Source organism: Giraffa tippelskirchi, chromosome 4, assembly GCF_054371585.1.
Source record: "Giraffa tippelskirchi isolate mGirTip1 chromosome 4, T2T-mGirTip1v1.2.pri, whole genome shotgun sequence".
NCBI classification, from domain to species: domain Eukaryota; kingdom Metazoa; phylum Chordata; class Mammalia; order Artiodactyla; family Giraffidae; genus Giraffa; species Giraffa tippelskirchi.
Genome location: NC_137278.1, coordinates 64,486,479 through 64,504,212, shown reverse-complemented (window position 1 = coordinate 64,504,212; position 17,734 = coordinate 64,486,479). Strand labels below are relative to the sequence as shown.

Genomic DNA, 17,734 nt, shown 5'->3' with positions numbered 1-17,734 from the left:
AGTGGATGAATATAATGCTTTCAGGAATTACTATGCTGAACATACAAATGAAAAATACTTAGGACAGGTTCAACAGAGTAGAGGTGTGGGCCACAGAATTTATATGATTAACAGAGATTGATTCATTTGGTCAACAAGCATTTGTTGAATGCCTTGTTTTGTGCCAGACAGTATGCTAGGTATAGGGGATTCAGTATTAAACAAAAAGTTTTTTCTCACAAAGCCCACATTTGAATGAGGGGATACAGAAAGTAAATAATCTTAGGTGGTGTTAATGTAATGAAGAAAATTTAAGAGATATTATAGAACACAGATGGAAGAGAAGAGATACTAACACAGGTATATCAGAGACCTTAATATCTTACCTATTACTCGACTTGTAAGAATTTCTTTATCAGAAGATCCAATCTCTCTTCTGAGATAGTTTGTGGGAATTCTACCTGCTGCAGCAGCCTTCTGTCTATAGTCAACCTGAAGGAGCGATGAAAAAAAAATGCTGTTCATTTGACTGCTTTTTTAGTAGCAAATTTTCCCCAAGAAATTACTATGGAGATACAATTGTCCTGAGGTTGCCAACAACATATTCCAGACAAAGAGTGAATATTTTGCTTAGTTTTAGTGTTTTGTATCTCTTAGAGAAAGGAGAGGTGACAGAAATGTCAGTAAACTGATTTTTTAAAAAGCCTTCCACTACTCAGTTGGACGACTGTGTAGACTCAGTACTTCCCACAGGAGCTTATCCTGGTCAAGTTCAACACTGCCTTTTTTGTGTGTCAACTCTTAGATATAACTGCATTCCCCTTATCATAATAAAAGAAGCCATAAAGTACTATTTTCCCCAAAAATATACTTGTAGACTCATATAAAGGGAAATCTATGAAAGCAATGAATTCATTGCTTTCAGTTCAGTTCAGTCCCTCAGTCATGTCCGACTCTTTGTGACCCCATGAACTGCAGCACACCAGGCTTCCCTGTCCATCACCAACTTCCAGAATTTACCCAAACTCATGTCCATTGAGTCGGTGATGCCATCTAACCATCTCATCCTCTGTCGTCCCCTTCTCCTCCTGCCTTCAATCTTTCCCAACATCAGGGTCTTTTCAAATGAGTCAGCTCTTCGCATCAGGTGGCCAAAATATTGGAGTTTCAGCTTCACCATCAGTCCTTTCAATGAACACCCAGAACTGACTTCCTTTAGGATGGACTGGTTGGATCTCCTTGCAGTCCAAGGGACTCTCAAGAATCTTCTCCAACACCACAGTTCAAAAGCATCAATTCTTCTGCGCTCAACCTTCTTTATAGTCCAACTCTCACATCCATACATAACCAGTGGAAAAACCATAGCCTTGACTAGACAGACCTTTGTTGAGAAAGTAATGTCTTTGCTTTTGAGTATGCTGTCTAGGTTGGTCATAACTTTCCTTCCAAGGAGTAAGCGTCTTTTAATTTCATGGCTGCAATCACCATCTGCAGTGATTTTGGAGCCCAGAAAAATAAAGTCAGCCATTGTTTCCCCATCTATTTGCCATGAAGTGATGGGACCAGATGCCATGATCTTAGTTTTCTGAATGTTGAGCTTTAAGCCAACTTTTTCACTCTCCTCTTTCACTTTCATCAAGAGGCTCTCTAGTTCTTCTTCACTTTCTGCCGTAAGAGTGGTGTCATCTGCATATCTGAGGTTATTGATATTTCTCCCGGCAATCTTGATTCCAGCTTGTGCTTCCTGCAGCCCAGCGTCTCTCATGATGTTGTACTCTGCATGTAAGTTAAATAAGCAGGGTGACAATATACAGCCTTGATGTACTCCTTTTCCTATTTGGAACCTGTCTGTTGTTCCATGTCCAGTTCTGACTGTTGCTTCCTAACCTGCATACAGGTTTCTCAAGAGGCAGGTCAGGTGGTCTGGTACTCCTATCTCTTTGAGAATTTTCCACAAGTTATTGTGATCCATACAGTCAAAGGCTTTGGCATAGAAAATAAAGCAGAAATTGCTTACTAAACATTAAAGTACTTGTGCACTTCCACTGTTTCTGTCAACTTGATAAACCTGGATCTTTAAAAAAGTCTGACGACCACTGATACAAGAACTTGTTATGAAGCAATCAGTTTAAATTCTTTTAATGACTCAATATCAAACAATTAAGGAAAATCCTTTATTGTGCAAAGTTTACAATTTGTACTCACTAGACATTGGACAGAAATATTACAAATTCTGTATTTATTCTATATTACAGTTCAGAAAAATCAGCTAATACTTACCACCAAAGGCATGAACTGGGAAGGTGAAGGTTTTGTTTTACTGACTGCTGTGACCATCACTGCAGTGTCACCTGACTTAAACAAAAACAACAACACTGGTAAATTCCTTTAAAATTAGATATTAATATATAAGCAGTGATTCATATAAGACTGAATCCTCCCTCAGTTAAAGCCAAGGAAAGAGAATTGTATTCTGTGACACTGTGACTATGAAGATAATTATTCACAAGCAGTCCAATCTTAATCCCTTCTGCATAATCATGATTATATTAGAATAGTCACTAAGTTTTTCAAAAGTAACAGAACTAAAAGGGAAAAGGCTCACTGATAGCTTAGTCACATCCAATCATATTTTCTACTTCTTATTAGGAAATTTAGGCTATAAATAAAGAAAAAATTATTACTGAAGAAACCAGTAAAATTACTTTCTCTAGAAAAGCATTACAGAATTTATTAACAATAAAATAGAACCCCAAGTTTGGAAGAGACCTTAAAGGTCATTTAGTATACCTGTCCTCTGATTCCCTGGTTGTCTGGAATGATTCTGACACTAGAAATAGTCTGATTAATTTCCAGTACCAGAATTCTAAGAAGTTACATGACAGTACAAAGATATTCAGTACCAGTCTCCATACCATTTTTAGGATGAAAATTTAACAATTTGGACTTTTTACCTGTACTACAGCAGAGCCATCTGCAAATCTGGCCAGTTTTCCAGAGGATATTTCTAATTTTCTGTTCAAAATAAAAATTCAATACAAAAGGACTTAGGTCATTAGTACAATTCCTAACTTAGAATAAATCAATCAAAGATTCTAAAGAACTAAAGGTGCCATAGGCCCGCAACTAGCAAAAAACAAACAAATAAACAAAAAAGGGACGGAGCTCACTATCATTACCAAAGATTCAAGGGGAGTTTAAGATCTCCTTTAGGAAAAATACAGAAACCAAGGCACAGGAGTAATCTGAATGACAAGAGTATTTCTGAAGTGAAGAAGCTCCCTTCTAAAGGTTAATTTCCCATTTATCACATCTTTTGTCTCTTGTCTTTCCACCCTTGCCTTGTTGACTAAAGTAGCCTTTTAACACACAAACTTTATCATTTTTCTCCTTAATTCCTTTAAAATCTCCCTCATTGCCTTTAAAATATAAACTCAAAAATTGCCAACAGACACTTTCATTTTCTACAACGGTGCCAAGATAAGTCAGTGGGGGAAAGAAATAGTCTTTTCAACCAATGGTGCTGGGACAATTGGATATCCATATGCAAAAAAGTTAATAAAAGTTGGACTATTTCCTCATATTATAAATAAAAATTAACTCAAAATGGATTATTGACATAAATGTAAAAATTAAAACAATAATACTCTAAGAAAAAAAACACAGGAGTAAATCTTCATAAACCTGGGTTAGACTACTTCTTCCCATAGATGACATCAAAAGCACAAATAACAAAAGAAAAAATAGATAAATCTGATTTTATCAAAATTAAAAACTTTGATGCTACAAAGGATATCATCAACAAAGTGAAAGAAAACCTACAGAATAGCAGAAAGTATTTGGAAATCATATACCTGATAAGGGACTTGTATCGAGAATATGTAAAGAACTCTTACAACTCAAAAATAAAAAGAAACCCAATTTTATAAACTGGTAGAGGATTTCAATCAATGTCTCTTCTAGGAAGATCAACAGTACTGCATAAAAATATGCACATCATTAACCACCAGGGAAATGCAAATCAAAACCACAATGAGATCACGCCCATCAACACATACCCATCATAACCATCCTAGTAAGACTAGGTTATGATGGGTATGTGTTGATGGGCGTGTGGAGAAATTGGCAGTCTCATACACTGCTGTCTGAAATGTAAAATGGTACACATGCTTTGGGAAATAATCTGGCAATTCCTCAAAAGGTAAAACACAGAAGTACCCCAGATGTTCTCAAACACAGGCTTGGATTAATAGTCAAATACCAAATCCTCCCACTTTCTCTGTTCTTTCTGTTATCTACACAGTGTCTCCTTTAGAGGTCCCAGACCACCTACCAGATAGTCCTGCCTTGGTGACTGACCTTATTTAAACTTTTTCCCCCTAGGTGGTTACTTTCCATTATGTCTTATGATCTCAGCTGGTGTCTAACTGACACATGTAATTTTTTCCTGTAAATGCACTTTTAGTTGTTTTTGATGCAAATATGTTATTAGTTTTGTATTTCATGGTGATTTTACCTCTTGTCAATTTACTTGCCAATATTTTAATGTATAAAATACCTCCAAATATATATAAAAGATTATTAACATACCAGTGGTTCCTGGAATTGGAACTGGGTGACTATGGAACTATATGAGAAGATTTTTTTTTTTAATAAATTTATTTATTTTAGTTGGGGGCTAATTACTTTACAATATTGTAGTAGTTTTTGCCATACATTGACATGAATCAGCCATGGTTGATTCTGAAGAGAATTCATTCTGAAGAGAATTCATTCATGTGAGTGAATACCTAATCAAAATATACTTTTGAAAAAAATAATAAAAAGGAAAAGATGAGCAGGGAGGTCCTATTGGTGGGCAAAAGAGTGGGAGGAGATAGGTTAGGAAGAGAGAAGGGAAAAGAGGAGCTATCTGCCACAGGAAGTAGAATTTCAGGGAGAGAGAGATGCAAGTATTTTTGGAAACACTTGCAAAATGGTATGGAATGTAACCACCTTCCTCCAAGAAAAATTCAGTAGTTCAAAACTCATGCTACCCCACACCCACTCCCGCAAAAACAAAACAAACACCCACTTTTATGATTTGGCCTTGCCTTTGCTGCCAAACTCATATTTCACTTTTCACTCCATCCACAGTGAGTTATTTGTAGCTAGTCAATATACTCTCTCACTTCTCTGCAACTGCACTTGCCATTTTCTCTGCTACCTTCTTCTTGCTAATTCCTTTTTGCGTTTCAGGATTCACCTTCAATAGCAAGCTTTACAGTGTGATAAACATCCCTTTGTACTCCTTCAGCACCCTATTCGTATCTTTACCATACTGATTTTCTCAGCACTGAATCTGTGTTCTTCCTCATCAGACTATCTCTAGTTGTCTTGGAACTCAATATAGTAAATGCTCAATAACTTGCTGAAGTGAAAATTACTACAAAGTTTATTGTGAGTAGTAAAGACATTTACCACAATAGTATACAACCTTCTAGGACACTGTAAAGAATACACATAATAAGTATCAAGTTGGTGGTACAGTCACCCAAAAAAGTTTGTTGCAAACTTACCACAAAGAAAATAATTTACCCAGCAGGTATGTATTTATGAATCTCACTGCTACAACACATGACATAGGTTTAAAAAGAGGTTACAAAAAAAAAAATCCCAGTTGACTAATAAATGAGATTCAAAGTAGATTATTTATGAAAAATTTGGAGGGCAAACCTAACCTTGTTGTTTTGAGTCCCTAGTGCCTAACAAATAGTAGATGTCTGTGTAATAAAATGTTCTGGGGCACTTCTTCAGAGAATAAATTTTCAGTCCTTGAAGAATGGAAGAGACATCTTTTCCCTCAAAAATCAGAATCAAAGAATGCAAGAGGTGGAAAGAAAGACCTTAGAGATCATCTAGTCTAGCAGTCAACAAACTACAGCTCTTTTCTTTTTAGTCTTTAACCTAACAACTTTTTTTTTCTTTTTACATTTTTAGAGGGTATGTAAGCACATATGATTATGTGACTGACACACAGTAGGCAAAACCAAAACACTCACACACTCACCTTTATGATTTGGTCTAAAATATTTACTATCTGACCCATTACAGAAAAAGTTTGCTGACTCTTGATCTAATAACAGTCTCCTCATTCAGGGGAGTGGAAGGAGTGGTGATATAACTTGTTCAAAGATCATTCAGTAAGTTAGGGAGGAAGTGTTGGATTCAAAGCCAAATTTTGTGACTTTTGTATGAACTAGGGTCAACGTTTTTTAAAAGATACATGTGAAAAGTATATATAAAGTATTAGCAGTTTCATTTATTCTAAAAGTGAATCCCATACTAGTTTTATAACAGTGATTTTAGACATGAATTCTGGCAAACAGACCCCAAGAGAAAGTATCAGTTTGAATCACAAGTTCAAAATCCACCTAGTCTCATAGGAATAGCTTTGACTGACACTGAGAAAGTTACCTAAACTTCTCTGAGCCCCTGTTGCTTTAACTATAAAATGAGAGTAATAGTACATTTACTACAGGCTTCCCAGGTGGCTCAGACCGTAAAGAATTTGCCTGCAATTCAGGAGACCTGGGTTCCATCCCTGGGTTAGGAAGATCCCCTGCAGAAGGGAATGGCAACCCACTCCAGTAATCTTGCCTGGAGAATTCCATGGACAGAAGAGCCTGGCTGGGGTCGCAAAGAGTCAGACAGGACTAAGTGACTAACACTTTCACAGGCTTTAACAGAGTATCCTATAACCAGTGTCAACGAACTGACTTTGTCCTTCTCTTCCTACCCAGAGTCATACGGGCCAAGCTTTTTTAGGCAATAAACTGTGTTGAAGGGCGTAAGAATCAATTGTTAACGCCTTATCTCTTCATTTCATAGCCGAGGAATCACCAAAAGTAAAGAGAATGGAAATCAGGTGGGCAGACTCAGTTGGGGAAAAGAAGCTCGGAACAGGTAGGGAGGGAGGAAGAAGCAGCAAAGGGCACAGTACTGAGACAGCAAGAGAAGTAGGGGGATGGGGGTGGGGGTGCCAAGAAACAGATTCCAAACACGGAAAGGGGAATTTGGAGCTTAGGTTTAGGGTAAAGAGACTTGGGTTGCCGGATTCGTACTCTAGGAAGTCAATGTACTCGGACCCGCCTTGTGAAAGGACAGAGAACACACACGGTTCCTTACCTGCTGCCTAAGTCCACGGCCACGGATCGCGTCCCGGTGCCACCCCATAGTGCTCGCACCTGTAACTGGGTGAGTGTCCTATCCCGCCCTGGCAGACGGAGGGGACCATCGACCAGAGGCCGCAGCCGGAGGCACGAGCAGCAATGCCTGCAGGCCGCCATGACACCTGGCACGCGATCAGCCCGGGCCGCGCCCTGATTGGCTTACTCAGCAGATAGTGGGGCGGAGCCTGATGCAGTTTCGTTTCCGCTGTTCCGGGGGGAACGCCGGGGAAGTGGATACCTGGCCGCTTCTACGAAGCGTAGAGAGGGTCAAAACTATCTGAACGCAATTGAGACAACGCGTCTTTCTGTATTAGCCAATCAACAACAATTAGAAAAATAATGTGAGGTTTTTGGTTTGTTTTTCGTTTTTCTATCGTAGTTTAAAAGAGAATCTAAAATAGCACAAGTATTTAAAAGAGTATTGCAGTAATAGAAGTAATCAGAAAACACATTGTTGTTATCTGGCTTCTGCCAGCTGAAAATTAGGAGAATTTGCGTAGTGGGCCATGGAAAGAGACCTCTCTCTCTTCCATCTTCCCCCTTGGCTTTTATTTTATAAAGTTCAAGCAACAAATAATGTTACTGCTTTACCAAGGGAGTACCAAGGGCCACCATAGGAGCCCAATTTATTTCCAGTAAGTTAATTTCACCTCTGGTTGACCTATGTTATCATTTTATATATCATTATGATCATTTTGGGTTCATTTACATCTTAATATTTAGCAATTAATTTCTCTGCCTATTTTGGTCAAGTGTTAATACTTTCTAAACCAACTCTTTTTTTTTTTTTTAATGAATTTATTTATTTTAGTTGGGGGCTAATTACTTTACAATATTGTAGTAGTTTTTGCCATACATTGACATGAATCAGCCATGGGTTTACATGTGTTCCCCATCCTGAACCCCCCTCCCACCTCCCTCCCCATCCCATCCCGTCCCTCTGGGTCATCCCATTGCCCCAGCCCTAAGCATTTGTCTCATGCATCGAACATGGAATGGTGTTCTGTTTCACATATGATAATATACATGTTTCAATGCTATTGTCCCAGAACGTCCCACCCTCACCTTCTCCCTCAGAGTCCATAAGACTGTTCTATGCATCTGTGTCTCTTATTCTGTCTCGCATATAGGGTTATTGTTACCATCTTTCAAATTCCATATATATGCATTAGTATACTGTATTGGTGTTTTTCTTTCTGGCTTACTTCACTCTGTATAATGGGCTCCAGTTTCATCCATCTCAATAGAACCGATTCAAATGTACTTTTTTTAATGGCTGAGTAATATTCCATTGTGTATATGTACCACAGCTTCCTTATCCATTCGTCTGCTGATGGACATCTAGGTTGCTTCCATGTCCTGGCTATTGTAAACAGTGCTGCGATGAACATTGGGGTCCACGCGTCTCTTTCAATTCTGGTTTCCTCGGTGTGTATGCCCAGCAGTGGGATTGCTGGGTCATATGGCAGTTCTATTCCCAGTTTTTTAAGGAATCTCCACACTGTTCTCCATAGTGGCTGTACTAGTTTGCATTCCCACCAACAGTGTAAGAGGGTTCCCTTTTCTCCACACCCTCTCCAGCATTTATTGCTTGTAGACTTTTGGATAGCAGCCATTCTGACTGGTGTGAAATGGTACCTCATTGTGGTTTTGATTTGCATTTCTCTAATAATGAGTGATGTTGAGCATCTTTTCATGGTAAACCAACTCTTAAATGCAAAAAACTTGCCACTACTTTTTAAAAGTTTTGGAAAATGAAAAAAAAAGTTTTTGGAATTTGATTTGATAAATTTCTAGGGGGTGGATAAATTTCTCCCACCCCTCTTAAACCAGTCTGTTGGAGAAATCTTTATATGGTTCCTGGAATGAATCAAATGATTATTCTTCTGAGGATTGTATTTCTCTTTTAAGATCATAACCCTGTCCCCCAAAGAAATCCAAAAACAAATTGCTCTCAAGAGCAATTCCAATCACTGATTTGGAATTTCCATGTCAATAGAAGGGATTACAGATAACTCTGTTTACAGGTATTTAATGGTAAACTAGTTTTTGCCTTTTTTCTACCTTTTTCTTTACCTTGTGTCACCAGTATTTTCAAGACCAATCCACTGAAACCTGTCATAAGGACAAATCTATGAGAATCTACCTGCCACGATTCAACATGATTTTTGTTTTATAAATTAAGAATATTAAATCACCTTTTGGTAAAGGACCTAAGTACTATATAATTCTTTTCATTTAGGCCTAGTAGTTTAGAGCATAGAGTTGAAGTTGTTACCAATCCCCAAAGAGTCAGTGAGTCTTCAATTGGTCCTTTGCCTGGAGTTGCAAATGCCACTCAAATGAAGCCAAGTTTGGTATAGTACAGCAGAAGCTTTATTTATAGATCAAGGAACGGAGAAAGGAGAACTTGTACTTTAAAAACACCTTCTCCCCAAAGGGAGGGGGAATAAAGGAATTTTAAGAGGTAGGAGGCAGTTAAGTCATCAGGGCTCTAGGAAAGGAGTGGCGATTGCCAGTGGCTGGGGCATATGTAATCTTTCACACTTCTTTGCAGAAGGCAAGAAGTATGCCTAGTATGCGTAGCATAGTACAAATCACCCTCTCCCCACCCCTGCCTTGGGCAGAGATGGTAGCACAATAATGGAGCAAAGGTAACTTTTGGATACTTCCAAGTCTTGTCTGTGTAGGTGAGTTCCTGTGGTAAAGTCAGAGTGAGTTCAGGAAAGTTGACCACTACATATCTCCTAGCACAGCAGCAAAACAACTCTGTCAAATACCAGATGATTTTGAAACCAACGGATAAATCAAGGCAAGGATCCATTAGTTCTCAGGGGCTGGTATGGGTGACAAAATATCTCCTTTCTCCATTCCTTGATGAATGAATAAAGTTTCTGCTGTACTACACGGAACCTGCTTTCATTTGATTGACATTTTCAACTCCGAGCAAAAGACCCATTGACCCATTGAGGGATCTCCAAACCATTGGGGATCCGTAACAAAGTTAGTCTTGAGTGGTCCTAGTCTTGGCTTTGCCATTTCCTCGTTGTCTGACCCTATCTCTCTGAGCCTTAGTTTTCTCATCTATAGAAATGGATAATAATACAAATCTCACAGTACTTTGTTTTTTATTATTTAAGTTTAACTGTGACAGAGGGTGTAAGGTGTTTACAGTACCTGGCATATTGTCAGTTCAGTTCAATTCAGTCTCTCAGTTGTGTCCGACTCTTTGTGACCCCATGGACTGCAGCATGCCAGGCTTCCCTGTCCATCACCAGCTCCAGGAACTTGCTCAAACTCATGTCCATCGAGTCAGTGATGCTGTCCAACCATCTCATCCTCTGTCGTCCCCTTCTCCTCCTGCCTTCAGTCATTCCCAGCATCAGGATTGTTTCCAAAGAGTAAGTTCTCATCAGGTGGCCAAAGTATTGGAGTTCAGCTTTAGCGTCAGTCCTTCCAATGAACATTCAGGACTGATCTTTAGGATTGTCTGGTTTGATCTCTTTGTAGCCCAAGGGACTCTCAAGAGGCTTCTCCCCAACACCACAGTTCAAAAGCATCAGTTCTTCGGCACTCAGCCTTCTTTATAGTCCAACTCTCACATCCATACCCGACTACTGGAAAAACCATAGCTTTGACCAGACAGACCTTTGTTGGCAAAGTAATGTCTCTGCTTTTTAATATGCTGTCTAGGTTTGTCATAGCTTTTCTTCCAAGGAGCAAGCATCTTTTAATTTCATGGCTGCAGTCACCATCTGCAGTGATTTTGGAGCCCAAGAATATAAAGTCTCTTGACTGTTTTCATTGTCTCCCCATCTATTTGCCATGAAGTAATGAGACTGGATGCCATGATCTTCATTTTTTGAATGTTGAGTTTTAAGCCAACTTTTTCACTCTCCCCTTTCACCTTCATCAAGAGGCCCTTTAGTTCTCCTTCACTTTCTGCCATAAGGGTGGTGTCATCTGCACATCTGAGGTTATTGATATTTCTCCCGGCAATCTTAATTCCAGCTTGTGCTTCATTCAGACTGGCATTTCGCATGGTGTACTCTGCATACAGCAACTCAATAAATGGTAGATTTAGCTTTGATTCAGTCTTTTCTCAATTTTCCTTTTAGTTTACTCTGTTTGAAATACCCAACGACCTTCTTTTCTTCAGAAACCATGGGTCAGTTAGTTTTCATCCAGTTGGAAATGCTAGAAAGCAGAATTTGCACATTGAACCCATCTATTTCCTCCCACCAATCCAAAATAATTGAAATGATAGTAATTGGATCATAAACTGAAAGGCAAATGTGGATGCTGAGGTCTTGTGGCAGAGCTTTGTTATGAAGTAGTCATCCAGATGATCCAGACTATGTTCATATTAAGCACTTTAAGATTGACTTAAAAACATATGAGGTTTACAGTCTTGTGGTTGCAGCTACCAAAGCTGTGATCCATGAGATTCAATCTGAAATGTCACATTCTAGAAGTACAGTTCTGCCAAGTCTAGTTCAACATCCAAAATATAATTTAAAATCAACTTCTTTACCTTGAAACACGTTAAAGGTGATCCAATTTAAATCCACCAGTAATGTTTCTCAATGTTTCTCTATTCCTTCTCTCTTTTCTTCAAACTCCAGTGAACCTGCATCAAAACAGTTAAGACCACTGCACCCTCTGAGTAGCAATTTCATTTAAGTAAAGCACCGTTGCATTAAATGATTGCTAATTAAAATTTAATTTGGTTTGTAGCTTGGTTTAAACCATATATATATATATATATATACACATATACATATGTAAATATTTGTCGTTGTTTAGTTTCTAAGTTGTGTCCTACTCTTTGCGACTCCGTGTACTGTGGCCTGCCAGGCTCCTCTGTTCATGGGATTTCCCAGGCAAGAATACTGGAGTGGGCTGCCATTTCCTTTTCCAGGGGATTCTCCCAAGCCAGGGATCAAACCCATGTCTGCTGCATTGGCAGGTGGATTCTTTTTTTTTTTTTTTTATAAATTTATTTATTTTAGTTGGGGGCCAATCACTTCACAACATTGCAATAGTTTTTGCCATACATTGACATGAATCAGCCATGGGTTTACATGTGTTCCCCCTCCTGGACCCCCCACCCACCTCCCTCCCCATCCCATCCTTCTGGATCATCCCATTGCCCCGGCCCTGAGCCCTTGTCTCATGCATCGAACATGGAATGGTGTTCTGTTTCACATATGATAATATACATGTTTCAATGCTATTCTCCCAGAACGTCCCACCCTCACCTTCTCCCTCAGAGTCCATAAAATTGTTCCATGCATCTGTGTCTCTTATTCTGTCTCGCATATAGGGTTATTGTTACCATCTTTCAAATTCCATATATATGCATTAGTATACTGTATTGTTGTTTTTCTTTCTGGCTTACTTCACTCTGTATAATGGGCTCCAGTTTCATCCATCTCAGTAGAACCGATTCAAATGTATTTTTTTTAATGGCTGAGTAATATTCCATTGTGTATATGTACCACAGCTTCCTTATCCATTCGTCTGCTGATGGACATCTAGGTTGCTTCCATGTCCTGGCTATTGTAAACAGTGCTGCGATGAACATTGGGGTACACATGTCTCTGTCAATTCTGGTTTCCTCGGTGTATATGCCCAGCAGTGGGATTGCTGGGTCATATGGCAGTTCTATTCCCAGTTTTTTAAGGAATCTCCACACTGTTCTCCATAGTGGCTGTACTAGTTTGCATTCCCACCAACAGTGTAAGAGGGTTCCCTTTTCTCCACACCCTCTCCAGCATTTATTGCTTGTAGACTTTTGGATAGCAGCCATTCTGACTGGTGTGAAATGATACCTCATTGTGGTTTTGATTTGCATTTCTCTAATAATGAGTGATGTTGAGCATCTTTTCATGTGTTTGTTAGCCATCTGTATGTCTTCTTTGGAGAAATGTCTGTTTAGTTCTTTGGCCCATTTTTTGATTGGGTCGTTTATTTTTCGGGAATTCAGCTGCAGAAGTTGCTTGTATATTTTTGATATTAATTGTTTGTCTGTTGCTTCATTTGCTATTATTTTCTCCCATTCTGAAGGCTGTCTTTTCACCTTGTTTATAGTTTCCTTTGTTGTGCAAAACCTTTTAATTTTAATTAGGTCCCATTTGTTTATTTTTGCTTTTATTTCCAATATTCTAGGAGGGGGGTCATGGAGGATCCTGCTGTGATTTATGTCGGAGAGTGTTTTGCCTATGTTTTCCTCTAGGAGTTTTATTGTTTCTGGTCTTACATTTAGATCTTTAATCCATTTTGAGTTTATTTTTGTGTACGGTGTTAGGAAATGTTCTAGTTTCATTCTTTTACAAGTGGTTGACCAGTTTTCCCAGCACCACTTGTTAAAGAGATTGTCTTTTCTCCATTGAATATTCTTGCCTCCTTTGTCGAAGATAAGGTGTCCATAGGTGCGTGGGTTTATCTCTGGGCTTTCTATTTTGTTCCATTGATCTATATTTCTATCTTTGTGCCAGTACCATACTGTCTTGATGACTGTGGCTTTGTAGTAGAGCCTGAAGTCAGGCAGGTTGATTCCTCCAGTTCCATTCTTCTTCCTCAAGATTGCTTTGGCTATTCGAGGTTTCTTATATTTCCATACAAATTGTGAGATGATTTGTTCTAGTTCTGTGAAAAATACCATTGGTAGCTTGATAGGGATTGCATTGAATCTATAGATTGCTTTGGGTAGTATACTCATTTTCACTATATTAATTCTTCCAATCCATGAACACGGTATATTTCTCCATCTGTTTGTGTCCTCTTTGATTTCTTTCATCAGTGTTTTATAGTTTTCTATATATAAGTCTTTTGTTTCTTTAGGTAGATATATTCCTAAGTATTTTATTCTTTTTGATGCAATGGTGAATGGTATTGTTTCCTTAATTTCTCTTTCTGTTTTCTCATTATTGGAGTATAGGAATGCAAGGGATTTCTGTGTGTTAATTTTATATCCTGCAACTTTACTATATTCATTGATCAACTCTAGTAATTTTCTAGTAGAGTCTTTAGGGTTTTCTATGTAGAGAATCATGTCGTCTGCAAACAGTGAGAGTTTTACTTCTTCTTTTCCTATCTGTATTCCTTTTATTTCTTTTTCAGCTCTGATTGCTGTGGCCAAAACTTCCAAAACTATGTTGAATAGTAGTGGTGAGAGTGGGCATCCTTGCCTTGTTCCTGACTTTAGGGGAAATGCTTTCAATTTTTCACCATTGAGGATAATGTTTGCTGTGGGTTTGTCATATATAGCTTTTATTATGTTGAGATATGTTCCTTCTATTCCTGCTTTCTGGAGGGTTTTAATCATAAATGGATGCTGAATTTTGTCAAAGGCTTTTTCTGCATCTATTGAGATAACCATATGGTTTTTTTCTTTCAATTTGTTAATGTGGTGTATTACATTGATTGATTTGCGGATGTTAAAAAAACCTTGCATTCCTGGGATAAAGCCCACTTGGTCATGATGTATGATCTTTTTAATATGATGTTGGATTCTGTTTGCTAGAATTTTATTAAGGATTTTTGCATCTATGTTCATCAGTGATATTGGCCTGTAGTTTTCCTTTTTTGTGACATCTTTGTCTGGTTTTGGAATTAGGGTGATGGTGGCCTCATAGAATGAGTTTGGAAGTTTACCATCTTCTGCAATTTTCTGGAAGAGTTTGAGTAGGATAGGTGTTAGCTCTTCTCTAAATTTTTGGTAGAATTCCGCTGTGAAGCCGTCTGGTCCTGGGCTTTTGTTTGCTGGAAGATTTCTGATTACAGTTTCGATTTCCGTGCTTGTGATGGGTCTGTTAAGATCTTCTATTTCTCCCTGGTTCAGTTTTGGAAAGTTATACTTTTCTAAGAATTTGTCCATTTCTTCCAAGTTGTTCATTTTATTGGCATATAGCTGTTGGTAGTAGTCTCTTATGATCCTTTGTATTTCTGTGGAGTCTGTTGTGATCTCTCCATTTTCATTTCTAATTTTGTTGATCTGATTCTTCTCCCTTTGTTTCTTGATGAGTCTGGCTAATGGCTTATCAATTTTGTTTATCTTCTCGAAAAACCAGCTTTTAGTTTTGTTGATTTTTGCTATGGTCTCTTTTGTTTCTTTTGCATTTATTTCTGCCCTAATTTTTAAGATTTCTTTCCTTCTACTGACCCTGGGGTTTTTCATTTCTTCCTTCTCTAGTTGCTTTAGGTGTAGAGTTAGTTGATTTATTTGATTTTTTTCTTGTTTCTTGAGGTACGCCTGTATTGCTATGAACCTTCCCCTTAGTATTGCTTTTACAGTGTCCCATAGGTTTTGGGTTGTTGTGTTTTCATTTTCATTCGTTTCCATGCATAATTTTATTTCTTTTTTGATTTCTTCTGTGATTTGTTGGTTATTCAGAAGCGTGTTGTTTAGCCTCCATATGTTGGAACTTTTAATAGTTTTTTTCCTGTAATTGAGGTCTAATCTTACTGCATTGTGGTCAGAGAAGATGGCTGGGATGATTTCAATTTTTTTGAATTTACCAAGGCTAGATTTATGGCCCAGGATGTGATCTATCCTGGAGAAAGTTCCATGTGCACTTGAGAAAAAGGTAAAATTGATTGTTTTGGGGTGGAAACTCCTGTAAATATCAATTAAATCTAATTTGTCTATTGTATCATTTAAAGTTTGTGTTTCCTTGTTAATTTTCTGTTTAGTTGATCTATCCATATGCGTGAGTGGAGTATTAAAGTCTCCCACTATTATTGTGTTATTGTTAATTTCCCCTTTCATACTTGTTAGTATTTGCCTTATATATTGTGGTGCTCCTATGTTGGGTGCATATATATTTATGATTGTTACGTCTTCTTCTTGAATTGATCCTTTGATCTTTATGTAGTGTCCTTCTTTGTCCCTTTTCACATCCTTTATTTTAAAGTCTATTTTATCTGAAATGAGTATTGCGACTCCTGCTTTCTTTTGGTCTCCGTTTGCATGGAATATGTTTTTCCATCCTTTCACTTTCAGCCTGTGTGTGTCTCTAGTTTTGAGGTGGGTCTCTTGTAGACAGCATATATAGGGGTCTTGTTTTTGTATCCATTCAGCAACCCTTTGTCTTTTGGTTGGGGCATTCAACCCATTTACATTTAAGGTAATTATTGATAAGTATGATCCCGTTGCCATTTACTTTGCTGTTTTGAGTTCGTGTTGAAACATCCTTTCTGTGTTTCCTGTTTAGAGAAGATCCTTTAGCATTTGCTGGAGAGCTGGTTTGGTGGTGCTGAATTCCCTCAGCTCTTGCTTGTCTGTAAAGCTTTTGAATTCTCCTTCATATCTGAATGAAATCCTTGCTGGGTACAGTAATCTGGGTTGTAGATTATTCTCTTTCATTACTTTAAGTATGTCCTGCCATTCCCTTCTAGCCTGAAGGGTTTCTATTGAAAGATCAGCTGTTATCCTTATGGGGATCCCTTTGTGTGTTATTTGTTGTTTTTCCCTTGCTGCTTTTAATATTTGTTCTTTGTGTTTGATCTTTGTTAATTTGATTAATATGTGTCTTGGGGTGTTTCGCCTTGGGTTTATCCTGTTTGGAACTCTCTGGGTTTCTTGGACTTCTGTGACTATTTCTTTCCTCAATTTAGGGAAATTCTCAACTATTATCTCCTCGAGTATTTTTTCATGGCCTTTCCTTTTATCTTCTTCTTCTGGGACTCCTATGATTCGAATGTTGGGGCGTTTCATATTGTCCCAGAGGTCCCGGAGGTTTTCCTCATTTCTTTTGATTCTTTTTTCTTTTTTCCTCTCTGCTTCGTTTATTTCCATCATTCTATCTTCTACCTCACTTATCCTATCTTCTGCCTCCGTTATTCTACTGTTGGTTCCCTCCAGAGTGTCTTTTATCTCCTTTATTTCATTATTCATTCTATATTGATTCCTTTTTATTTCTTCTAAGTCCTTGATAAACATTTCTTGCATCTTCTCAATCTTTGTCTCCAGGCTATTTATCTGTAACTCCATTTTGCTTTCAAGATTTTGGATCATTTTTATTATCCTTATTCTAAATTCTTTTTCAGATAGATTCCCTATCTCCTCCTCTTTTGTTTGGCTTTGTGGGCATTTCTCATTGTCCTTTACTTGCTGAGTATTTCTCTGTCTTTTCATCTTGTTTAGATTGCTGTGTTAGGCGTGGCCCTTCTGTATTCTGGTAGTATGAAGTTCCTCTTTGTTGTGGAGGTTCCTCACTGCGGTTGGGGTTGGACAGGTGGCTTGTCAAGGTTTCCTGGTTGGGGGAGCTTGTGTCGGTGTTCTGGTGGGTGGAGCTGGATTTCTGCTCTCTAGAGTGTAATGGAGTGACCAGTATTAATTTTTGAGATGTCTATGGATTTGGTGTGCCTCTGGGCAGCCTGTATATTGATGCTCAGGTCTATGTTCTTTCGTTGCTGGAGAATTTGCGTGGTATGTCTTGCTCTGGAACTTATTGTCTCTTGGGTGGAGCTTGGTTTCAGTGAATTTATGGAGGCTATTGGATGGTCTCTTATTAATTAATGTTTCCCCTGGCTTTCAG

General features: G+C 38.3%; 1 protein-coding gene across 5 annotated transcripts in view; it reads right to left on the bottom strand.

The window, feature by feature from the left end:
- PNPT1 (polyribonucleotide nucleotidyltransferase 1) overlaps positions 1 to 7,330 on the bottom strand; it is a 58,393-nt gene extending 51,063 nt beyond the window's left edge. For 4 of the 5 annotated variants that reach the window (XM_081589528.1, XM_081589529.1, XM_081589527.1 and 1 more), the window contains exons 1-4: positions 7,147 to 7,330; positions 2,934 to 2,994; positions 2,260 to 2,334; positions 366 to 471 (exon numbers count right to left, since the gene is read on the bottom strand). In XM_081589528.1, the coding sequence (XP_081445654.1) occupies positions 366 to 471; positions 2,260 to 2,334; positions 2,934 to 2,994; positions 7,147 to 7,307 (403 nt within the window). In that variant the 5' untranslated portion in view covers positions 7,308 to 7,330. The remainder of the gene's footprint in view (positions 1 to 365; positions 472 to 2,259; positions 2,335 to 2,933; positions 2,995 to 7,146) is intronic. The other variant, XM_081589531.1, reaches the window with a different exon arrangement.
- Positions 7,331 to 17,734: the final 10,404 nt, after the last annotated feature.